This window comes from Mesoplodon densirostris, chromosome 11 (genome assembly GCF_025265405.1).
Source record: "Mesoplodon densirostris isolate mMesDen1 chromosome 11, mMesDen1 primary haplotype, whole genome shotgun sequence".
In the NCBI taxonomy this organism is placed as follows: domain Eukaryota; kingdom Metazoa; phylum Chordata; class Mammalia; order Artiodactyla; family Ziphiidae; genus Mesoplodon; species Mesoplodon densirostris.
In genome coordinates this window covers 44,894,431-44,914,583 of record NC_082671.1, presented here as the reverse complement: position 1 = coordinate 44,914,583, position 20,153 = coordinate 44,894,431, and the positions used below count along the sequence as shown (strand labels likewise).

Genomic DNA, 20,153 nt, shown 5'->3' with positions numbered 1-20,153 from the left:
AAACTATAGGCAGGCATTATCTTTTCCTATATATTTTCTCTATCTGTGGCAACTTTATTGTGGAAGAGAGGCACATATACTTCTCTGCAAGCTCTGAAGCTCCAATGATGCCGTTATTCTTTTTCACTTTGCAACTCCTCCTCAGGCCATACGATGACCCACCAGCTAGGCTGAATAGTGGAGGAGTTGTGTAATGCAGAGTAGCACTCCATGGGGGCTCAGTTGTATTCTACCCATGTTCTCCCCAAGCAGTTGGTGGTCATGTTCAGACTTAAGCTACTTAACCTTCAAAGATCCTTTTTCTGTCCTGAGAATTAATTAAACTTTTTGCTTTATGGTTCCTGGTACATATGAGATATTGCCACACTGACATGTACCCACAAACTGGCGGCATAGTCGGTTATTCCTTGGGATAGGGGCGTGGGTTTGTGCTGCCTAAAAACACTGTGCCTAAAAGGGCTATGCCCCCCAATAGAATTGCCCATATATTTCAATTGAGGGCTCTTGCTCTAGTAAGTCTATGTAAGCACCAGTCTTATGTATATTTTCCTCTAATTTATTTGGTTCACAATTCAAATGCCTTTGTTCCTTAAATGTTCTACTTTGACTAGACATTACCTATTGCCAAGGAACTTAGAACTGTTTTCTTTCCAGAAGGGAGAGAAAGGATGTAGGGTCATGTAAAGGACCGCTTTACATGTTTACTCAGCTGTTTGCCTTGGTTTGGATACTGTCAGTATTAAGGTTTCCATTACTTGGTTCTGCTTAACAAAAAGTGAAGCGACATAACAGAGGGAATGTTGAAATAAAACTGAACCTCAGTTTCTAAGTTTTAGAAGGGAAATAACACATCACCTGCCCTACTTCACAAAGTTGTCTGGAAGATGAGATGAAATCATAAAGTTAAATCAACAGTTTAACTTAAGATACTGTTAAATTGTTAGATGAAAAGAACTCTGCATCAAACTGTGCCTTGAGGATTTTTGCCCAGTGAGGAGGTTCTTTATCCAATCTTAAAGAAAGCACAATTTCTCAAGAGTTTCTGGTACATATCCTCTTGCACCTGAATCTTTAAGGTAGAATGGTTTGTTCATCCTTTAGGGTCCTAAAAGGAAACAGATACATACCCAAATGGAGTAATTTGAGAAAGATGTAATAAAGGGACTATTTACAAAGGGACTTAGGGAAACCGGTGAGAGGGAGTAGGGTACCCTATGGCCAGCAATTACAGAGCCTACGTACTCTATATCTAAAAGGGCAAAGAACTGAGAGAGATTACCAGGATCGAAGAGTGTATGGAGAGAACTATGGGCTTCAGTAGAGGTATGCAGCCAAATCACGGTATTCTGGCAGGGAAAGGAGCTAGGAAAAGAAATACTCTGGTCTCATTCTCCTCCTGCCCTTTGATATCCTACTGGTATATATCTGGTTAGCCAAACCCAACTGGAAGCCAGAGGGCAAGGGAGCCTGTTCATACACTCTATATGGTCAGCTTCCAAGGCATAAAGCAAGGTGGACAAGCGTGGCAAGTGGATCTGGAAGGGTGAATGGATTCCTGAGCAATGTGTTTGGCTGTATGCTTAACTGAGGATTCTTTAGTTATTTTGACTTAGGGTTTAAAAACGTCAATTTTATACTTGAGAACTAGTTTGAGTATCACCTGGTATGAATGTAAAAACTCCCTCTGGTATTAAAGGGATGTAGAAAACAGATTGCTACTGTAGTGGTAAGAGCCATGAAAGAGTAGGGGGGAGGAGATGAGGAGCTGGAGATGGTGTCAGGTTTACTTGAGCTAAGAGGAAGTAGTAGAGGTGCTGAGAGTCAGCCTTTAAAACCAGGTATGGGGGCTTCCCTGGTGGTCCAGGGGTTAAGACCCTGAGCTCCCACTGCAGGGGGCCCCGGTTCGATCCTGGTCAGGGAACTAAGATCCCACATGCCACACCGCGTGGCCTAAATAAATAAATTAATTAAATAAAACCAGGTACAGTGGGCAGATCCGTGGTGTGGGTTCTCTGGCTCAGGTGCTGCGTGTTCCAGAGATACCTTTCTGGTTTTTTTTTTTTTTTTTTTTTGAGGTACGCGGGCCTCTCACTGTTGTGGCCTCTCCCGTTGCGGAGCACAGGCTCTGGACGCACAGGCTCAGCGGCCATGGCTCACGGGCCCAGCCGCTCCGCGGCATGTGGGATCTTCCCGGACCGGGGCACGAACCCGTGTCCCCTGCATCGGCAGGCGGACTCTTAACCACTGCGCCACCAGGGAAGCCCTTTGTTTTGTTTTTAATGTTAAATTTTTTTTCAGGGAGGGGGATTACAGAAAATATTCCTTTCTTGCTATGATATGATTTAATGTCTAATTCATATTTCCACTTGAATTTCAATAAAATGTATTAATCTTATGAATTTTCTATCTGGAAATGAAGTAGGGTGATGCCAACCTAGGCTGAATCCTGTGCTAGGTCATACTAGCCTGTGATAGCCTAACATCTCAAGAAGTTTTCAATGGTTGGAATGTCCTTTTCTCGCTACCCATCTCTATCAAATTTTTATAACAGCTTTATTGAGATATAATTCACATACTGTACAATTCACCCATTTAAAGGGTACAGTGGCTTTTGTATATTCACAGAGTCCTGCATCTGTTACCATACTTTTAGGACATTTTCATTACCCACCCCCCAAAGAAACTCCACCCACTTAGCTGTCACTTCCCAGTTCTTTCATTATCCCCCTCTCCCAGCTATAGGTAATCACTAATCTACTTCCTGTTTCTAAAGACTTTCCTGTTATACACATTTCATATAAATGGAATCATGTAATCATTGGTCCTTTGTGACTGCCTTCTTTCACTTAGCATATTTTCAAGGTTCATATTATAGCATGTATCTGTAGTTCTTTCCTTCTTATGACTGAATAATAGGCTCATGTATGGATATACCACATTTTATGTATCCATTTATCAGTCGATAGACATTTGTGTTGTTTCCACTTTGGGCTGTTATAATGCTGCTGTGAAATTCGTGTACAGGTTTTGTGCAGACATATGTTTTCAGTTCTCTTGGGTATATACCTAGGAGTGGAATTGCTGAGTCATGTGATAACTCTGTGTTGAACCACTTTAGGAGCTGCCAAACTGTCTTCCAAAGCAGCTGCATCATTTTACATTCCCACCAGTAGTGTACAAGGGTTCCAGTTTGTTCACAGCCTCACCAACACTTGTTCTTTTTTATTATAGCCATCAAAGTTACTTTTGAGTAAAGTCATAGTCTTTTTATTACAGCCATCCTAGTGGATATGAAGTGGTATCTCATTATGATTTTTTTTTTTTTTTTTTTTTTTTTTTTTTTGTTGTATGCGGGCCTCTCACTGCTGTGGCCTCCCCCGCTGCGGAGCACAGGCTCCGGATGCGCAGGCCCAGCGGCCATGGCTCACGGGCCCAGCCGCTCCGCGGTATATGGGATCCTCCCAGACCGGGGCACGAACCCGTATCCCCTGCATCGGCAGGCGGACTCTCAACCACTGCGCCACCAGGGAGGCCCTCATTATGATTTTTTAAAATAAATTTATTTATTTTATTTATTTATTTTTGGCTACATTGGGTCTTCCTTGCTGTGCACGGGCTTTCTCTAGTTGCAGTGAGTGGGGGCTGCTCTTCCTTGAGGTACGCGTGCTTCTCATTGCGGTGGCTTCTCTTTGTTGAGGAGCATAGGCTCTGGTCGTGTGGGCTTCCGTAGTTGTGGCACGCGGACTCAGTAGTTGTGGCTCACCGGCTCTAGAGTGCAGGCTCAGTAGTTATGGCTCATGGGCTTAGTTGCTCTGCAGCATGTGGGATCTTCCCGGACCAGGGATCGAATCCGTGTCCCCTGCATTGGCAGACGGATTCTTAACCCTGCACCACTAGGGAAGCCCCTCTCCTTATGATTTTAATTTACATTTCCCTATGGCTCCCTATTAAAGGTTTAATATCCTACTCATCCTTCAAGGTACAATCCAAACATCTTATTTGAGAAACTTTTCCCTCAGCAATTGTTTCTTCTTTCATGTTCTTATACCATTTTGCTTGGATCCCCATTAGCACACGTATTTTGTTCTGCTAGTTATCTAGATTGTACGCTCTGGTTTGTGAATTACTTAATGGCTTCTTGTGAGTGTGTGTTTAAATTTATTATTAAATATTTCACTTATACTCTTACTCATCTGTGAGTCCCCACTGCATCAAGCAGGGCTTGGACATATTTGCATTCAGATATTTATTGAATGATTCAATGCAAAGGGTCTCATGAGTGAATATTAGGAGGTCTGTTACTTTGCAGGGAAAGTGGACTTTCTCTTATTAGGAGACATTATGACAGAACTCAGAAAATAATGTATTTTTAGGCAGAAATGTTCAGATGTGTTATATGTCCCAGAGACCACTGGCTTTAGGAACTTGTTCTGTGGATCATCAATATCCAGGTTGCAATAGGAATTTTGATGTCAGGCCACTGGATTGTGTATCTGTGAGACTTTCTTAGGCATTTATTAAGATGATACACAATTAGCAAATCCCTTAAGTTTAATTTACTCCTTTTAGCAAATATCCATGCTTATACTCTATGCCAGGAACTTCACTGGGCACTAGACATGGGATGGAGTTTTCTCCTGCTCTGGTGACAATAAGAGTTAAGGGCTCAGGATGGGGATAACTTTGATAGCAAATGAATGGATACAGGATTTGTGAATTTTATTAAACCAGGCAAAATGAACACTTGATCAGAGAACCTTATTTTCAGAATAAAGACAGTGTTTCAGTTATATTAGTTTTTAATTAGCAAGTAGCTCATCTGACTGGATCATTCTTTTAAAGATCTGATGAAAACTTAGTGATTGGGAAGTAGGCCTTGTATCGCTTCTACCATTATGATCTCTTGCAAGAGAGCAAAAGGAAGAACGCTGTCTTGTCTCCTAGATTCCTGTAACTCAGCAAGACAGGAAACATAAAGTTCCTTGCTACAGGAAGAGGGGAGTTTGATTTTTCTTTTTCTGGATGAAGATGAAGGAGTTATATATTTCTCTATCCCCATACTATAAGCCCTTCCCCAGATTATTATCCCAGAGATTCTTATGGGATATTTTATAGCACAGTTCTCTAACCATCCTTCAAATACCACCCCACCAATCTTTAGGAAATTAAAGTCTCTTCAATATTTTATCTAAAAGGCCCTAGCCCTAAACAGTAAAAGAAGAACAAAACATAAGGAATTTTTTAATAATCTAGACATAAGTAACTTTCTGAGGAGGTCGGAGAGAGGTAGTTCTGAAGATGGTCAGGGCCTGCTTACTGAGTAGTTATCTTGCTGCCTGCCTCATAGGCTCAAATCTCTTCATGTGCTTTCCATAAAAACATCTCTCCAAAGTTTTCCTGTATCCTTAAGAACTTCTGGGGGATGGGGGGACTTCCCTGGCAGCGCAGTGGTTAAGAATCCGCCTGCCAGTGTAGGGAACACGGGTTTGAGTCCTGGTCCGGGAAGATCCCACATGCTGTGGAGCAGCTAAGCCCGTGTGCCGCAACTACTGAGCCTGCGCTCTAGAACCCGCGAGCCACAACTACTGAGCCCGTGTGCTACAACTACTGAGCCTGCGCTCTAGAGCCTGCGAGCCGCAACTACTGAGCCCACATGCCACAGCTACTGAAGCCCACACACCTAGAGCCCATGCTCTGCAGCAAGAGAAGCCACCGCAATGAGAAGCCTGCACCGCAATGAAGAGTAGCCCCTGCTTGCTGCAACTAGAGAAAGCCCACGCACAGCAACGAAGACCCAATGCAGCCAGTAAATAAATAAATAAAAATTAAAAAAAAAAAAAAGAACTGCTGGGGAAGCATCAAGTCTCTGCAGACAAATAACAGCTCAACTTGGGTGAGTTATCCATATTCTGCAAAGGAAGGAGAATTTTGTCCTTTAATTATAGGAGAACTCCATTTTTTAAAAGACTCCAAATTTTAAAATAACAACGGTTACTGACAGTTTATACTTGCTGTATGCCAAACACCATGTTAAGTACTTTATATCCATTAACTCATTTGTCCTACCTTTCTTTGCCTTCTTTCAGCTTTTATGTATGGCTGTTTACTATGCAAGGGGAGTGGCCCTTCTAGGAAACAGCCAAGTCCTCCCCATGCTGGTGTTCTCACACACCTTTTATTGATAGGTTCTAGTCTCCAACCAACCTCAAATTTGGTGTTCCCTAGCGTTTGCTTTCAATCAGTTTGTCTTTGCAATCCAGTGTTCCCTGTTCTGCCTTGGTAACGCATTGCCCATAGGCATCTGGGTTTCACTGGAAGATCCAAAGCCAAAAAGTCCTTGCCCTAAGATTGCTTCCCACCTTTAGGGATCATAACTGAATTTACTCCATTTCCCAAACAAGTAGTGCAATACTAGAACTTTCTAAAAGCATTAATACCTCCTTTATAAGCCTATATTTCTAAGGTGGCGCGTTAACTTTTAGCTAAGGAATCGAACTTCCAGGCTCTTCCACACTAACTACCAGGCTTTTCACGCCTTCCCTGCATAGTATTTTAAAGGTATTTAAATGTTTACTAACTGAATAAATTAACCAGTATTTATTCTAAAAGCATTCAGCATATACCATCAAGCAGATAACTTCAAATTCTGCAAGTCTGAATTTAACTTCTATACTTTTTCCTGACCTCCCTTCATGTCTAATATCTCCTAACTAGTCTTACCACCTCTGGTCTTCTACCCCTCTGAACCAGCTGGGATAATGCACCTAGTGTTAGCTTTCTCAAATATATGTTATCATGTCATTTCTCAGCTTATAAACCTGTTAATGTTTCCCAGTCACTTCCAGAATTAAATCTCCTTCATGAGAAGACTCATACCTAGGGACTTCCCTAGTGGTCCAGTGGTTAAGAATCCACCTTCCAATGCAGGGGACGCGGGTTTGATCCCAGTCAGGGAGCTAAGATCCCACATGCTGCGGGGCAGCTAAGCCCCCATGCTGCAAGTACTGAGCCCTCGAGCTCTGGAACCCGCCCACCACAACTAGAGAGAAGCCCACGAGCCACTATTAGAGAAGCCGGAGCGCCGCAAGGAAGAGCCCGTGTGCTGCAGCTAAGACCCGACGCAGCCAAATAAATAAGTAACTATTAAAAAAAAAAGAAGAAGACTCATACCTACCTTTTCTACTGGATAACTTTACATATTTCTTTGCTACATGATAATATGCTACCATCCTTTATTTCTAAAGGCAAATTTAATACCATCCCAGGTGTCTAAGATTCTAGGCCAAATATGAGGGCCTTGTTTTAAAGAGTTCAAATCTTGCTCTTCATTTTTTAGCTTAGGCTCTGACAGAGAACCAGTGGCCTCAGAGAACCATTACAGACCCACAGGAGTCAAGAGAGACAATACTGCCCCATCCTTCTCTCGCCCAGTAAGAATATCTCAGTCCTCTAGACTCTCATATATACTGCCCTGTTCTCTTTTACGTACATAGGTAAACAAGGATCATTAGTTTACATTAGTTATTATTGTCTCTCCAAATAGTTTCTTTCGGGAAGCCAGATAAGCTTTACTTAGAGGCTTTCTTGACCTTTTTTCTTGAATTCTCTTGAAAAGAGAATATTTTTCTATTTTTTCTCTTTGGAGACTATATAGTAGTTTCAGAAGCTGTTTGCGAATAGCAAAAGAGAAAAGTTTTGGGTTTTTTTTTTTTTTTTCTGAACTACATCATTTTTTCTAGGAATTTTTCTGGCCTTGCAGCAAGTTTATCATTGACTAAGTCATATTTTTAGATTATAGCTAAGACATTGTTAAAACCAAGGTTATAACCATGGTAGTAACCCAAAAGCTTCTTTTCAATTTATTTCTTTCCTCAATAACCCTTGTGTTCTTATTTGGACAGTCATAGAATCATTGATACTTCCTCTTAGGAATATTCTCTCATATTGGGAAAGGGGATAGATGAACTCTAGCTGAGGCAGGTGATCTCATCTGCCAGTGCTTGGCACATGATATGATGCTGCTAGAGTTGCTTCTGCTATCATTGTTACTGTTGGCATCATCATCACCCCCAGGCCTAGAATCTCTTATTTATTTATTTATTTATTTATTTATTTAGGGGCGGGGTGGGGGTGTGGCACACCGTGCGGCTCGCAGTATCTTAGTTCCCAAAACCAGGGATTGAGCCCAGGCCCCAGCAGCGGAAGCGCCGAGTCCTAACCACTGGACCACCAGGGAATTCCCTAGACTCTCATATTAGAAGAAGCTTGGTTTTCTCAGCTAAGGATCAATAATGGCAATTCCTTAGAGATGAGGAAAGGCATGTCCTAGTGAATGATCTCCAGCAGTGATCTTCTTATTCTGAACTCAGGAACAGCCATGATTAGAATATAGTTGATAATTTTCTTGGCTTCTACTTTATTATTATTTTTTAAAATATTTATTTATTTATTTGGCTGCGCCCAGTCTTAGTTGTGGCATGTGGGATCTTTGTTGCTGCATGTGGGATCTTTTTAGTTGCGGCATGCGGGATCTTTAGTTGTGACGTGTGAACTCTTAGTTGCGGGATGTGGGATCTAGTTCCCTGACTGGGGATTGAACCTGGGCCCCCTGCATTGGGAGCGTAGAGTCTTAGCCACTGGACCACAAGGGAAGTATGTCCCTTGTTGCCTCTACTTTAAATCAGATGGTGCACTTACAACAGTAGTGATAATGGAGGGGGCCTAGACCACTAGTATTTGATTATTATTACATGTCTACTAATTAAGTGGAGATTTCAACATCATTCTTAAAGTATGTACTGCCATTTTCTAGCACTGGATGCATGACTTTTAGGTTTATTTGCCCTGTTTTTGTCTTGTTTTCTGAAAGTTGCTGAAAAACATGCATGTGCCCTGCCCTGCACTTGTCGATTATCACTACCACCACAGAGGAATAATTCATATTCTTCTGGCACATGGATTATTCTGTATGGAAAATCCTAGTGTAAGTGCTGGCAAAGAGAGGGGGACAAGGATAGGAAATATAAAGGGTGTATCAAGAGCTACAATAGGTCATGAGGCTTTGGGCCATTCCAGAATGTGGTATTGGGTTTCTTCTTTGCTGCAGTATAGAGCTGAGGAATGAACTGTGTATTTGCAAGTGGGTACACATTTGTGATTGTGTATAGTGACAAAAATAGGTAAATACTTGCTTCAACATATTTAGCTTGAGCAAAGGTTTTTATTTTAAAGTTTGCTAAAGGTCAGAGGCATGAAATGTAAGAGGCACATTTCACATTAAGATTCTTTGGGGGGAAGTTTTCCCCTCTTTGATATTCATGTTTCCCTTTTTCTTCTGTTACCACTCTAATCCCTTACCACTACTACCAAAGAAGAGAGAGAGGGGGAAAACCTGGAGATGCAGCTAGTATTTTATAGGGAAGTAATTCCAAATAGATTTATACTATACAGTGCTTTAAGCCAAGGGAGAACTGGAATGTGAGTGTGATATAGTAAAATGCACTATATTATAGGTAATTATGCAAATTTAGAGGATTATGAACCATATATATGTATATACACTAGAAGCCTAATTAGAGCATAAGGGTATAAAATATGCCATGAAAGAAATGGATCCATGTTCCAGTCAACCTGGTAATTTTTCTCTAACAGAAGTACCCCCCTACAGAAGGGGCCCCAAAATGTAGCGGAGTCTGGTTGCCTGTCCTGGTATCAGTAGTGAAAGATTACAGATGTTTCACCCCAAATGCTGGATTTCCTTAACCATACTTTATCTATTATTCATTCATATTTAAACTTTTAAAAACTTGTAAATAACTTATGACTAAACCCCTATCAGCATAGTAACAGATTTCATTTTTTACTACCTGGCATGGTAATTAGTATTTCATTTTGTTTGTCTAATCTTATAATTTTCAAGCTCCTGCAGGTATTTTGCAGTCTCATATTCTACAGTTTTATGAATAATCTATGCTCACCTTTTCTATACCTTCATCATTTAATAAACTTTTATTAGCTCCTCTGTGATTTTTGAATGGAACCTAGATTTTATTAGTCTTGTCTCATTACACAGTTTACTTAAGAGGCGTACATTAATTGTGTCTCCAGCATCTGTATGATAAAAACATTCCTCTATAACAAAGTACCTTTTTTCAAAACCTTTAACAAGCTTATTTTGGCCTCTCATTTTCCCTGAAAGTTAGGTAGGACAGTTAAATATTTTCTTATTTTATGGCAGAGAGGAATTCCTTTAGGTTTCTTTTTTAACTCTCTTTTTAAAAAATTAATTAATTAATTAATTAATTAAGGGCTGCATTGGGTCTTTGTTGCTGCGTGCGGGCTTTTCTCTAGTTGCGGTGAGCGGGGGCTACTCTTTGTTGCAGTGTGCAGGCTTCTCATTGCTATGGCTTCGCTCGTTGCAGAGCACGGGCTCTAGGCACATGGGCTTCATTAGTTGTGACACGCAGGCTCAGTAGTTGTGGCTCATGGGCTCTAGAGCGCAGGCTCAGTAGTTGTGGCACACAGGCTTAGTTGCTCCGCAGCATGTGGGATCTTCCCGGACCAGGGCTCGAACCTGTCTCCTGCATTGGCAGGCGGATTCTTTTTTTTTTTTTTTTTTTTTTTAGGCTCTGATAGAGGGTTTATTTTAGTCAAGATACATTATCTATAATCACATTTGTCTACTCTGCATAAGTGTATATTTTTTTTTATTTTTTTATTTTTATTTTTATTTTTATTTATTTATTTTTTTTATTAGTTTCTGCTTTATAACAAAGTGAATCAGTCATACATATACATCTGTTCCCACATCCCCTCCCTCATGCATCTCCCTCCCTCCCACCCTCCCTATCCCTCCCCTCCAGGCAGTCACAAAGCACCGAGCTGATCTCCCTGTGCTCTGCGGCTGCTTCCCACTGTCTATCTAGCCTACGTTTGGTAGTGTATATATGTCCATGCCTCTCTTTCGCTTTGTCACAGCTTACCCTTCCCCCTCCCCATATCCTCAAGTCCATTCTCAAGTAGGTCTGTGTCTTTATTCCCGTTTTACCCCTAGGTTCTTCATGACATTTTTTTTTCTTATATTCCATATATATGTGTTAGCATACGGTATTTGTCTTTCTCTTTCTGACTTACTTCACTCTGTATGACAGACTCTAGGTCTATCCACCTCATTAAAAATAGCTCAGTTTCGTTTCTTTTTATGGCTGAGTAATATTCCATTGTATATATGTGCCACATCTTCTTTATCCATTCATCCGATGATGGACACTTAGGTTGTTTCCAGCTCCGGGCTATTGTGAATAGAGCTGCAATGAACATTTTGGTACATGTCTCTTTTTGAATTATGGTTTTCTCAGGGTATATGCCTAGTAGTGGGATGGCAGGCGGATTCTTAACCACTGTGCCACCAGGGAAGCCCTTTTAACTCTTTTGATGACTTCATTGCTGTTAAAGTTTGGAACCCTTCTTTCCAAGGGGCCAAGATCTTCCTCACTCTTCAGCATCTAAATGTATAATTGTTCTGACCTTCTGTTCTTCATGTCTCCTTGCAGCCATATGTGACATTGTCTCAGCCAATGGCACCACCTAGTCCAAGCAACAGTACCCCTAACAGCAGCAGTGGGAGCACTGTAAATGACCAGCTGAGTAAAACCAACCTCTACATCCGGGGATTGCAGCCAAGCACTACCGACCAGGACCTAGTCAAGTTGTGTCAGTCGTAAGTTGGGGTACATAGGGGTAGGTCTCCAGGGACATTACAGATTTGGTGATACTGGCTTCTTACCAGATACTCTTATCCTGAAATGCAATATTATCAATATTTTGCTTCTAGCCCTATAGTTGCAAGGTTTCTTAGCAGCCCCTCTTAGAGAAATTCTACCTACTACTAATATATAAAACTTTTATGTGTTTCTCTGAGGAAAGCTGGATAGGGCTGACCTTTGAAGCCTAGTTAGTATGTGACTTTGTTTCTAGCATGTACCCAGAACTGATGGTCTTAGTGGAAAGATTCCTGTCCTTACACCTTGAATAGAAATGCTCAGTATCTCTAAAGATATTGATTAGTAGATAGTGAGAACCAGCAGTAGGGATAGAAGAAAGTGGGACTAGCCAATTGAATTATATACTTAGGAGAGTTTCTGCTGCTAGAGTTATTCTCAGTGACCCAGAGGAGCCCTCAAATTAGTGGATAAAGAAGAAAATGAAGAAAGAGTTGTCATTTGGCATCTACCCCCTAAAGATCTTTGGGGTTTCTTCAGCATAGATTTGAGTCATGAGGTGGAGACAACTACCATGGAATTAGCCCAATTAGGAGAGCTGGAAAAATTGCAAGAATGCAGAGAGGCCAGCTCAATTCCATTTGGCAGAAATATATGTGTTTCACATCATTTATATGGAGGACTGATTAGAGGCAGAAGTCTGGTGGGATGGTAATATTAATGGGGAAGGGGAAATCGAGTTTAGAAAGAAATAAAAGTAGGAACCTTAGTCTGTGTAAATTTACCATCTTTTAAAACTCTATTGAAGTATAACAAGCATACAGAAAAGTGCACAAATCAGAAGTGTTTATAGAACAGTGAATTTTCACAAGGTGAACACATGCTTGTAACAGTCCCTGGTAACCAGATCAAGAAACAGAACATTACCAGCTCTTCAGAAGCCCACCTCCCAGTGACAGTCTCTCCCCCACCCCCAAAGGTATCTACTGTTTGGCTTCTAAACGATTGATGTGGCTTGTTTGAACCTCATATAAATATAATGATATAGCACATACCATTTTATGTCTGGTTTCTTTTGTTCAATGTTGTTTGTGAGATTCATCCACATTGTTGCATATAGCAAAAATTTGTTCATTCTTACTGCTTTATAGAATTCCATCATAGGAATATACCACAGTTTATTTACTTGTTCTACTGTTGCTGGACATTTGAGTTGTTTCCAGTATGTGACTATTATGGATACGGATAGTGCTGCTATGAACTTGTACATGTCTTTTGGTGCATGTGTATAAGTATATACATTTATGTTGGGTATATACCTAGGAGTAAAATTGCTAAATCATAGGATATACATTTGTTCAGCTTTTGTAGATACTAGTAAACAATTTTCTAAAGTGGTCAACGTAACTCAAACTCCCATAACAGTATGAGTATGTTTTAGCTGTTCCAAATCCTGAAGAGGCAGAACGTTCTCCCCTCAAAATGTAGTTGTATGAGGCATCAGAGGTACTCTACAAATCCCTTACTCTACTGAGGTAGTGGTTTTTGGAAGTTTGCTAGCACCAGGCTGCACAAAATCAGTCTCTAAAGGCTAGATGTGTGTATAAAATCTGAATCTGTTACCTCGGCTTACCTTGCTAGGAGGGTATTTAAATGGAACTTAGGGAACTTAGTCTAGGACTAGTAATTTTTTTGAGGGAATGGGAATTGGCAAAAATACTGGTTTATGAGGGAAAAGAGTATCATATCAATCTAATTCCTTGATTTCTGCACTCTGTATTTCTTGTACTAAATATAATGTGCTGCAAAAATCAATCCTCTCACTCCACAAGACAGAGAAAAAACCCAATTCTACTTCACTATAGTTTTAGACTTTCATTTTGCCCTTCCCAATAGTTGCCTTACCTTCTGTGTCTGAAGGGATGAGAATAGTCAGTGTTAGCATGTACAATAAAATGGAAGTAAGGAGCCCAGTGGGGGACCATAGAGAAATAGGAATGAGGAAGGGAAAGAATAGGTGATAGATGAGTTATGATGAAAGGGAAGCTGTGAAGAGCTGGTAGGTGGAATCCTCATGGGTGTGTGAGCTGGGAGGGACACCTTTCTGTGAAGGGTGTTTCCCATGCATGGGACTTCCTGCTTTTGTCCCAGTTATCTCTCTAGGTTGTACAGGAAGTAAATGTTGCTGGATCCTAAGCCCTGGTGGGCAGGAAGGAGAGGCGTGGAATCTGGAACTGGAACTCCTGGTTCTCTTGGAAGGGCTCCTTTGGAGGAGGAAGCTGCAGGATCCAGCTGTTGCCAGCTGAAGTGGAAATTCTGACTCAGAGTCTCAGGCTGCTCAGACCACAGCAAGCTCCACCCTGGGGCCTCGATAGGGATAGCAGCGTGTGTGTCCTCTGGCTTACAGTCTCTTGCATCCCTTCCTCTCCTAAATTTGGGAAAGAATCCAAGTATGTAGCCCTGAAGGGTTAGGTTCGCCACATCCATTCTAGCCTCCAGGGCATCGCTTGGCTTATTCTGTCTAATCCAGTGGGTCACAGAGCTCCACTAAAACAGTCAGTGAGAGGCTGCCAAGGAGCGAAACAAATACATCAATCATCATATGTTCTTTAGGGATGGGATGAGAGGAAAAGTAGAAAAAAATGCTTGTTTCAGGTATTCATCTCAAATTCAGTCCCTGCCAACTGTTTTCAGTTAAATTTTATACTTCTAACTTTGTTAGTAATTTCTGTTCTGTCTCTCTAATATTTTCACCCTCCTGGAGTGGAATGTAGAGACTTATTTATAGTAGAACACTTCTAATACAATCCCGGACCTGTGATAGATACTCCACTGCTCAGGTTTGAGGAACTCCACATGACTCTGCTGCCAAAGTATAATTTTCAGAAAGTTGAAAAACATAACTCTCCTACAGATATAGGTGAACGCATGCCAAATATTTATTTTACTCATTAGTGAGGGAACTAGCAGGATGGTAAAATGGGTTCAAAGAGCATTTGAGGGACTGAGTATTGATAGGGACTGAAGAAAGAATGTTGGAATAAGATTACTAGGTTACAGAGAAAACTGGTTCATACTCTGTAGGACTATAAAACAGTAACCTTTGGGATCATCTTTTCTAATGGACAGAAATTATTTGTGTCTCTACTAGATAAAAATCTACAAATTAATATATATCTTCACAAAATCTGGGCCCTCATCAGTAATAAATAGTAACTGAAACAAAGAAACATCCCCCTAGATAACAGAATATACCTTGAATGGGCCTTGTAGACAGTGTTTCAGAATGACATTGAAAGAATGTGCAATCCTCATTTTGCTTTATCGTCAAGTTTTGGATAATTTTCTTAACACAGCTGTTGCATTTGCTTTTATGCCCACTCCCCTCCCTAATACACTGAAATCTTGACAATAAGAAATAGAAATCAGGGAATTCCTTGGCAGTCCAGTGGTCAAGACTCGGTGCTTTCACTGCTGGGGCCCTGGGTTTGATCCCTAGTTGGGGAACTAAAATCTCATAAGCTGCGAGGTGCAGCCAGAAAAAAAAAAGAAAAGAAATAGAAGTCTTAGAGATTAAGGCAGGAAAGAGCCATTTGGTTAAACGTTGAGGTCCCATGAATATAATAATAATATAATATAACATATAATAATAATAATAGCAGTTAAGAGTGTTCAGGTATTTACCATTTGATAGACATTAGTACTTCATATTCGTGAACTCATTTCATATTTCCAACGATCCTATCTCCATTTTACAGATGGTGAGACTGAGGCACAGAAAGGTTAAATGACTTGTCCAAGATCACACATAGCTATAAAGTGGCAGAACCAGGATTTGAACAAAAGCAGTTTGGCTCAAGTTGACCTTCAGTCAGGGGGCCAGTAGAAGGGTGAAGAGTGGGGTGTCAGAGAAAAGAAACAGTCTTTCATGGGAGGAATGGTGTTTGTTCAAAGAAGATAAATAACATCAAGGATTATTTTTAGTCCTCAAGGAATTCTAGCCTAGAGCTCTGGCCTTACACACTGCTATGTTGACACCACCAAGCCTCTTTCCCAAAAAAAGACAGTAGTCTTTTTCTAACTAGTATCTGAGTCTTATTTGGGGAAGAAGAGAGAAATGTGTTGATAGTGTAGGGACTGCAGTTACCTTATTTCTTGTAGGTACCTTTGGGGAATAGGTTTATATGATAAGTGTGACGTTTTTAAATTCATTTCTTCTTTGTTCTAAGGTTCGAGTAGGGACAGTTTTCCTAGTGGGAGGGAAGACAGGGCATGGATTCATCTAGATCTCTCAATCTCTGTCCTAGTCTAAATCCCTGTCCCCAGATTATAACTTTGTATTTTCTTCTCCCTTAGATATGGCAAGATTGTCTCCACTAAGGCCATACTGGACAAGACCACAAACAAATGCAAAGGTAAGAGAACAGCTGTTCTTGGTGGTGGAGAACAGCTGTTCTTGGTGGTGGAGAACAGCTGTAAGTGAGGCCATCCCTTGCCTTTGCCCTTTATTGCTGCAAGTCCCTGGTTTCCAGTGCCAGGGAGGAGTCTTCAGGGTTTTCAGGCTTAAAAGACTAGTAGGTATTTAGATTCTTTGTGACCAGATAGCTAGAGCTGAAAATGTTGTTTTGGGGACCCAAGGCTAGAAGCCTGCACAGAGTGCCTTTGAGTCCCCTGGGCCTACTTTGGGTGTCATGTTTCCCTGGATTGGATGGTAGATGTTCATTCGTAGGTGAGTTTATTTCTACTTAGCAAAGCATTGTAAATGCCTTTTGTTTGTGGAGGTGGGTTGGGTTTGTTGGGGTTTTGAGCAATTCTAGGTGGGGATGGAAGAGTGGAAGGAGGGGAAAGGGCTGTACATTGGGGTGAGGAGGGGCTTCTATCAGCAGGTGCCTGATTATCTGCTGTGGAGAGGCTGTATTTCCTACATGCCTAGCATTTCTGGGGGTGTGCCTAGAAAAGAGAAGGGGGTTCTTTTGGAAATAGAGGGGGGCTGTGAATTATTAGAGGAGCCTAATTCTTGAAACCTAGGATTTCTTTTTTTTTTTTTTTGTGGTACGCGGGCCTCTCACTGTTGTGGCCTCTCCCGTTGCGGAGCGCAGGCTCCGCGGCCATGGCTTACGGGCCCAGCCGCTCTGCAGCATGTGGGATCTTCCCGGACCGGGGCACGAACCCATGTCCCCTGCATCGGCAGACGGACTCTCAACCACTGCGCCACCAGGGAAGCCCGAAACCTAGGATTTCTTAGGGGAGAGGGAGGAAGGCAAGGATACCATAAAGACCTCATTGCCCTTGGCATTCTTAGCTATAAAGTAGACCAAATCTCACAGGGTTTGAGGAGCACGTGGATAACCACCTGAAACCTCTTCATTTCTCTCCCTCCCTACCACTTCTATTGCGTGGATCATAACTCCTCCTCTGTTTCCTGAAAAGCCTGGGCCTCCTACCTCCCTCACACCCCCCACCTCCCAGTGATGCTGTTTCCCTGTTCCAGGCTATGGCTTTGTGGACTTTGACAGTCCTTCAGCAGCACAGAAAGCTGTAACAGCACTGAAAGCCAGTGGTGTGCAAGCACAGATGGCAAAGGTAAGGGTACTACCCCGTGTCTGTTCCTCTGAGGGGTTGTAGTTAACACCAAAGGCTTCCAGAGGTTTAAGGGCCATGCGGTTGATGGGCAAGGGCTGTCTGCAGTGCTTATTTATTTATTTATTTATTTATTTATTTATTTATTTATTTATTTATTTATTTATTTATTTATTTATTTATGGCTGCATTGGGTCTTCGTTGCTGCGCGGGCTTTCTCAAGTTGTGTTGAGCAGGGGCTGCTGTTTGTTGCGGTGCATGAGCTACTCATTTCAGTGGCTTCTCTTGTTGCGGAGCATGGGCTGTAGGCACGCGGGCTTCAGTAGTTGTGGCTTGCGGGCCCTAGAGCACAGGTTCAGTAGTTGTGGCGCATGGGCTCCATTGCTCTGCGGCATGTGGGATCTTCCCCGACCAGGGCTCGAACCCGTGTCCCCTGCATTGGCAGGCGGATTCTTAACCACTGTGCCACCAGGGAGGCCCTCTCCCACCTCTTCTTTCTGGAGAAAAGCCCTCTGACATTAGAGTGACTTAAGACTTCCTGTGAGACTAGAACTTTCAGGGCTCCGTGGTGACCCAGTGAGCTGTACATCTGGCTCTTAGTGCAACCCCCTGCACATTGGCTTCCCTTTTCCCTTCTCTCCTCCTCCTGCTTTCCCTCCATCAGGGAGTGTACAGGCATTCCTACTAAGAGGAGTCTGCTGTGGCTGGAAGAGCGGCATGGGGGGATTACCCAGAACAATGCAGCCCGGGAAGCAAAGGCAGTCCAAGAGAATCCAGCCTCTGGGACAGGCCGTTGGGCTGTTGGATAGGAGAGAAGAGTGCTGCTCTGCCTGGCTCTTAAAGAAACAGTCAAAAACTTCATTGATGGCTTGTATTGTGGGCTTGTACAGTACTAGAAATATTAAATCTGTGGGGATTTTTGGCCCAGACTCAATATATAACCCATGACCCATGATAGTGGGACTAGGTGTTACAAATTGTTAAGATTCTCTTTGTTTATGTGCATGCCTCCCTGCTCTCTCTTTTCTGAGATGTCATTTTGTGGCTGCCCACTGAGGGTAGGAGAGGGTTAAGAGATGTGAAATTCATTTTTTCACTTTTATTTCCATAGCAACAGGAGCAGGACCCCACAAATTTATACATCTCAAACCTCCCACTGTCAATGGATGAGCAAGAACTGGAGGGAATGCTGAAGCCCTTTGGCCAGGTTATTTCCACTAGAATCCTTCGAGACACCAGTGGGACCAGCAGAGGGGTTGGCTTTGCAAGGTGAGGGATGCCAAGAATGGGAAATGATGAGGTTAATAAGGAATGTCACTTAGAAGGTCACCAAAAAGTCTGTGCCCTGCTCCCCCCAGGACCAAACTATTAGTCGAAAGTACTTGACAGTAAATCAAAAGTTCATTTAATTTTTTTTTTTTTTTTTGTGGTACGTGGACCTCTCACTGTTGTGGCCTCTCCCGTTGCAGAGCACAGGCTCCGCGACGACACGCAGGCTCAGCGGCCATGGCTCACGGGCCCAGCCGTTCCACGGCATGTGGGATCTTCCCAGACCGGGGCACGAACCCGCGTCCCCTGCATTGGCAGGCGGACTCTCAACCAATGCACCACCAGGGAAGCCCCTAAAGTTCATTTAATTTTAGGTCATAATACTCACAAACCTATTTTCTCCCAAATCTTTATCCTTTCCCCATTACTTCGTGCTATTCTAGCCTTTGTTTCTTTGATTCAGACCTAACCAGAATAAAATAATTCCATATCTTCTTATAGTTTACTGAGTATTTCTCATCCTATTATCTCATTTAATCTGTGAAATAAATATTAATTCTCCATTTTATAGAAAAGGAAACCAAAATTCGCAATGTGGAGTGATTTGCCCAAGGTCTCACAGGAGCAGAGCCCTTACCCTTCTGGCTTCAGGATCAGCAGGATGAAGTGAAGGATTTGGTCTGCCTTTTCAGATCTGTTGAGAATCTTAGATTCTAGAACCAGCTCTGCAACTAACTGCCCATGTGATATCAGATCTTTATGAGCCTTGGTTTACTCTGTGAAGTAGAGATTTAGATGAGTGCTTTTCTTAAGATGTTCCCTAGAGCTGCAGTTTTTCAGGGTACCTTCTTCTGAGCTTAGGGTCACTATTGGAGGGCTTCAGCCTCTTCTAGCCCACTTAGGAAATGGTTCTGCTTTTATTTAAGATTTTTCTTGAAAGGAGATTCTGTTGCCTTTCTAAAAAGTTTGAAAAGTATTGGAGTAAGTGATCTAAAAGTCCCTTTTTCTTTTATAATATCTTCTCTGGTCCAAGAACATTCCTTTACTCTGGAGTGTTTTAGACCTTGAGAACAAGGAATAGGACCTTTTCCCTAGCCAACTCAATCTTGGTGGCACCACCTGCTGGCAATCCCAAGTATAACTAAAGGGGAGTTTCTAAGGTTTGTGATCATCAAACTTTTTTGCTCCATACTCTCTTAAAGCAAAAGCTCCAGTTCATGGCACCTTAGTTGTCTCGATAATTTTTTAGCCCTAGACAAAAGAAATACTTAACAATTCAATTTATTAAGTAATTAAATGGTCTAGACAATTCAAAAAGTGTTTAATAAATATCTTAACAACTTTGTAGTTATTTGAAAAAACATTGAAAGAAAATATTTTTATTTCATTCTTAAATAACTATACCTTCTAGTGAATGTGTGCCTGTTGGACACTACACAACTTCTCGAACCTCGGAATCAGATTGGACACTTACACCCTCATTTCCTGTTACACGTTAGTTTTCTCATGGTACTTGCTTTTGTCATAGCAACCATTGAAAAACCAGTTTTGCAAAAATATGTTATCTAAAGGATTGTAGGGTGA

The 20,153-nt window shown here is 41.8% G+C and overlaps 1 protein-coding gene across 5 annotated transcripts in view; it reads left to right on the top strand.

The window, feature by feature from the left end:
- RBMS2 (RNA binding motif single stranded interacting protein 2) overlaps positions 1 to 20,153 on the top strand; it is an 88,493-nt gene that overhangs the window by 57,954 nt on the left and 10,386 nt on the right. For all 5 annotated transcript variants that reach the window (XM_060112984.1, XM_060112986.1, XM_060112982.1 and 2 more), the window contains 4 exons: positions 11,553 to 11,719; positions 16,077 to 16,135; positions 17,212 to 17,303; positions 18,412 to 18,569. In XM_060112984.1, coding sequence (XP_059968967.1) covers positions 11,553 to 11,719; positions 16,077 to 16,135; positions 17,212 to 17,303; positions 18,412 to 18,569 — 476 coding nt within the window. The remainder of the gene's footprint in view (positions 1 to 11,552; positions 11,720 to 16,076; positions 16,136 to 17,211; positions 17,304 to 18,411; positions 18,570 to 20,153) is intronic.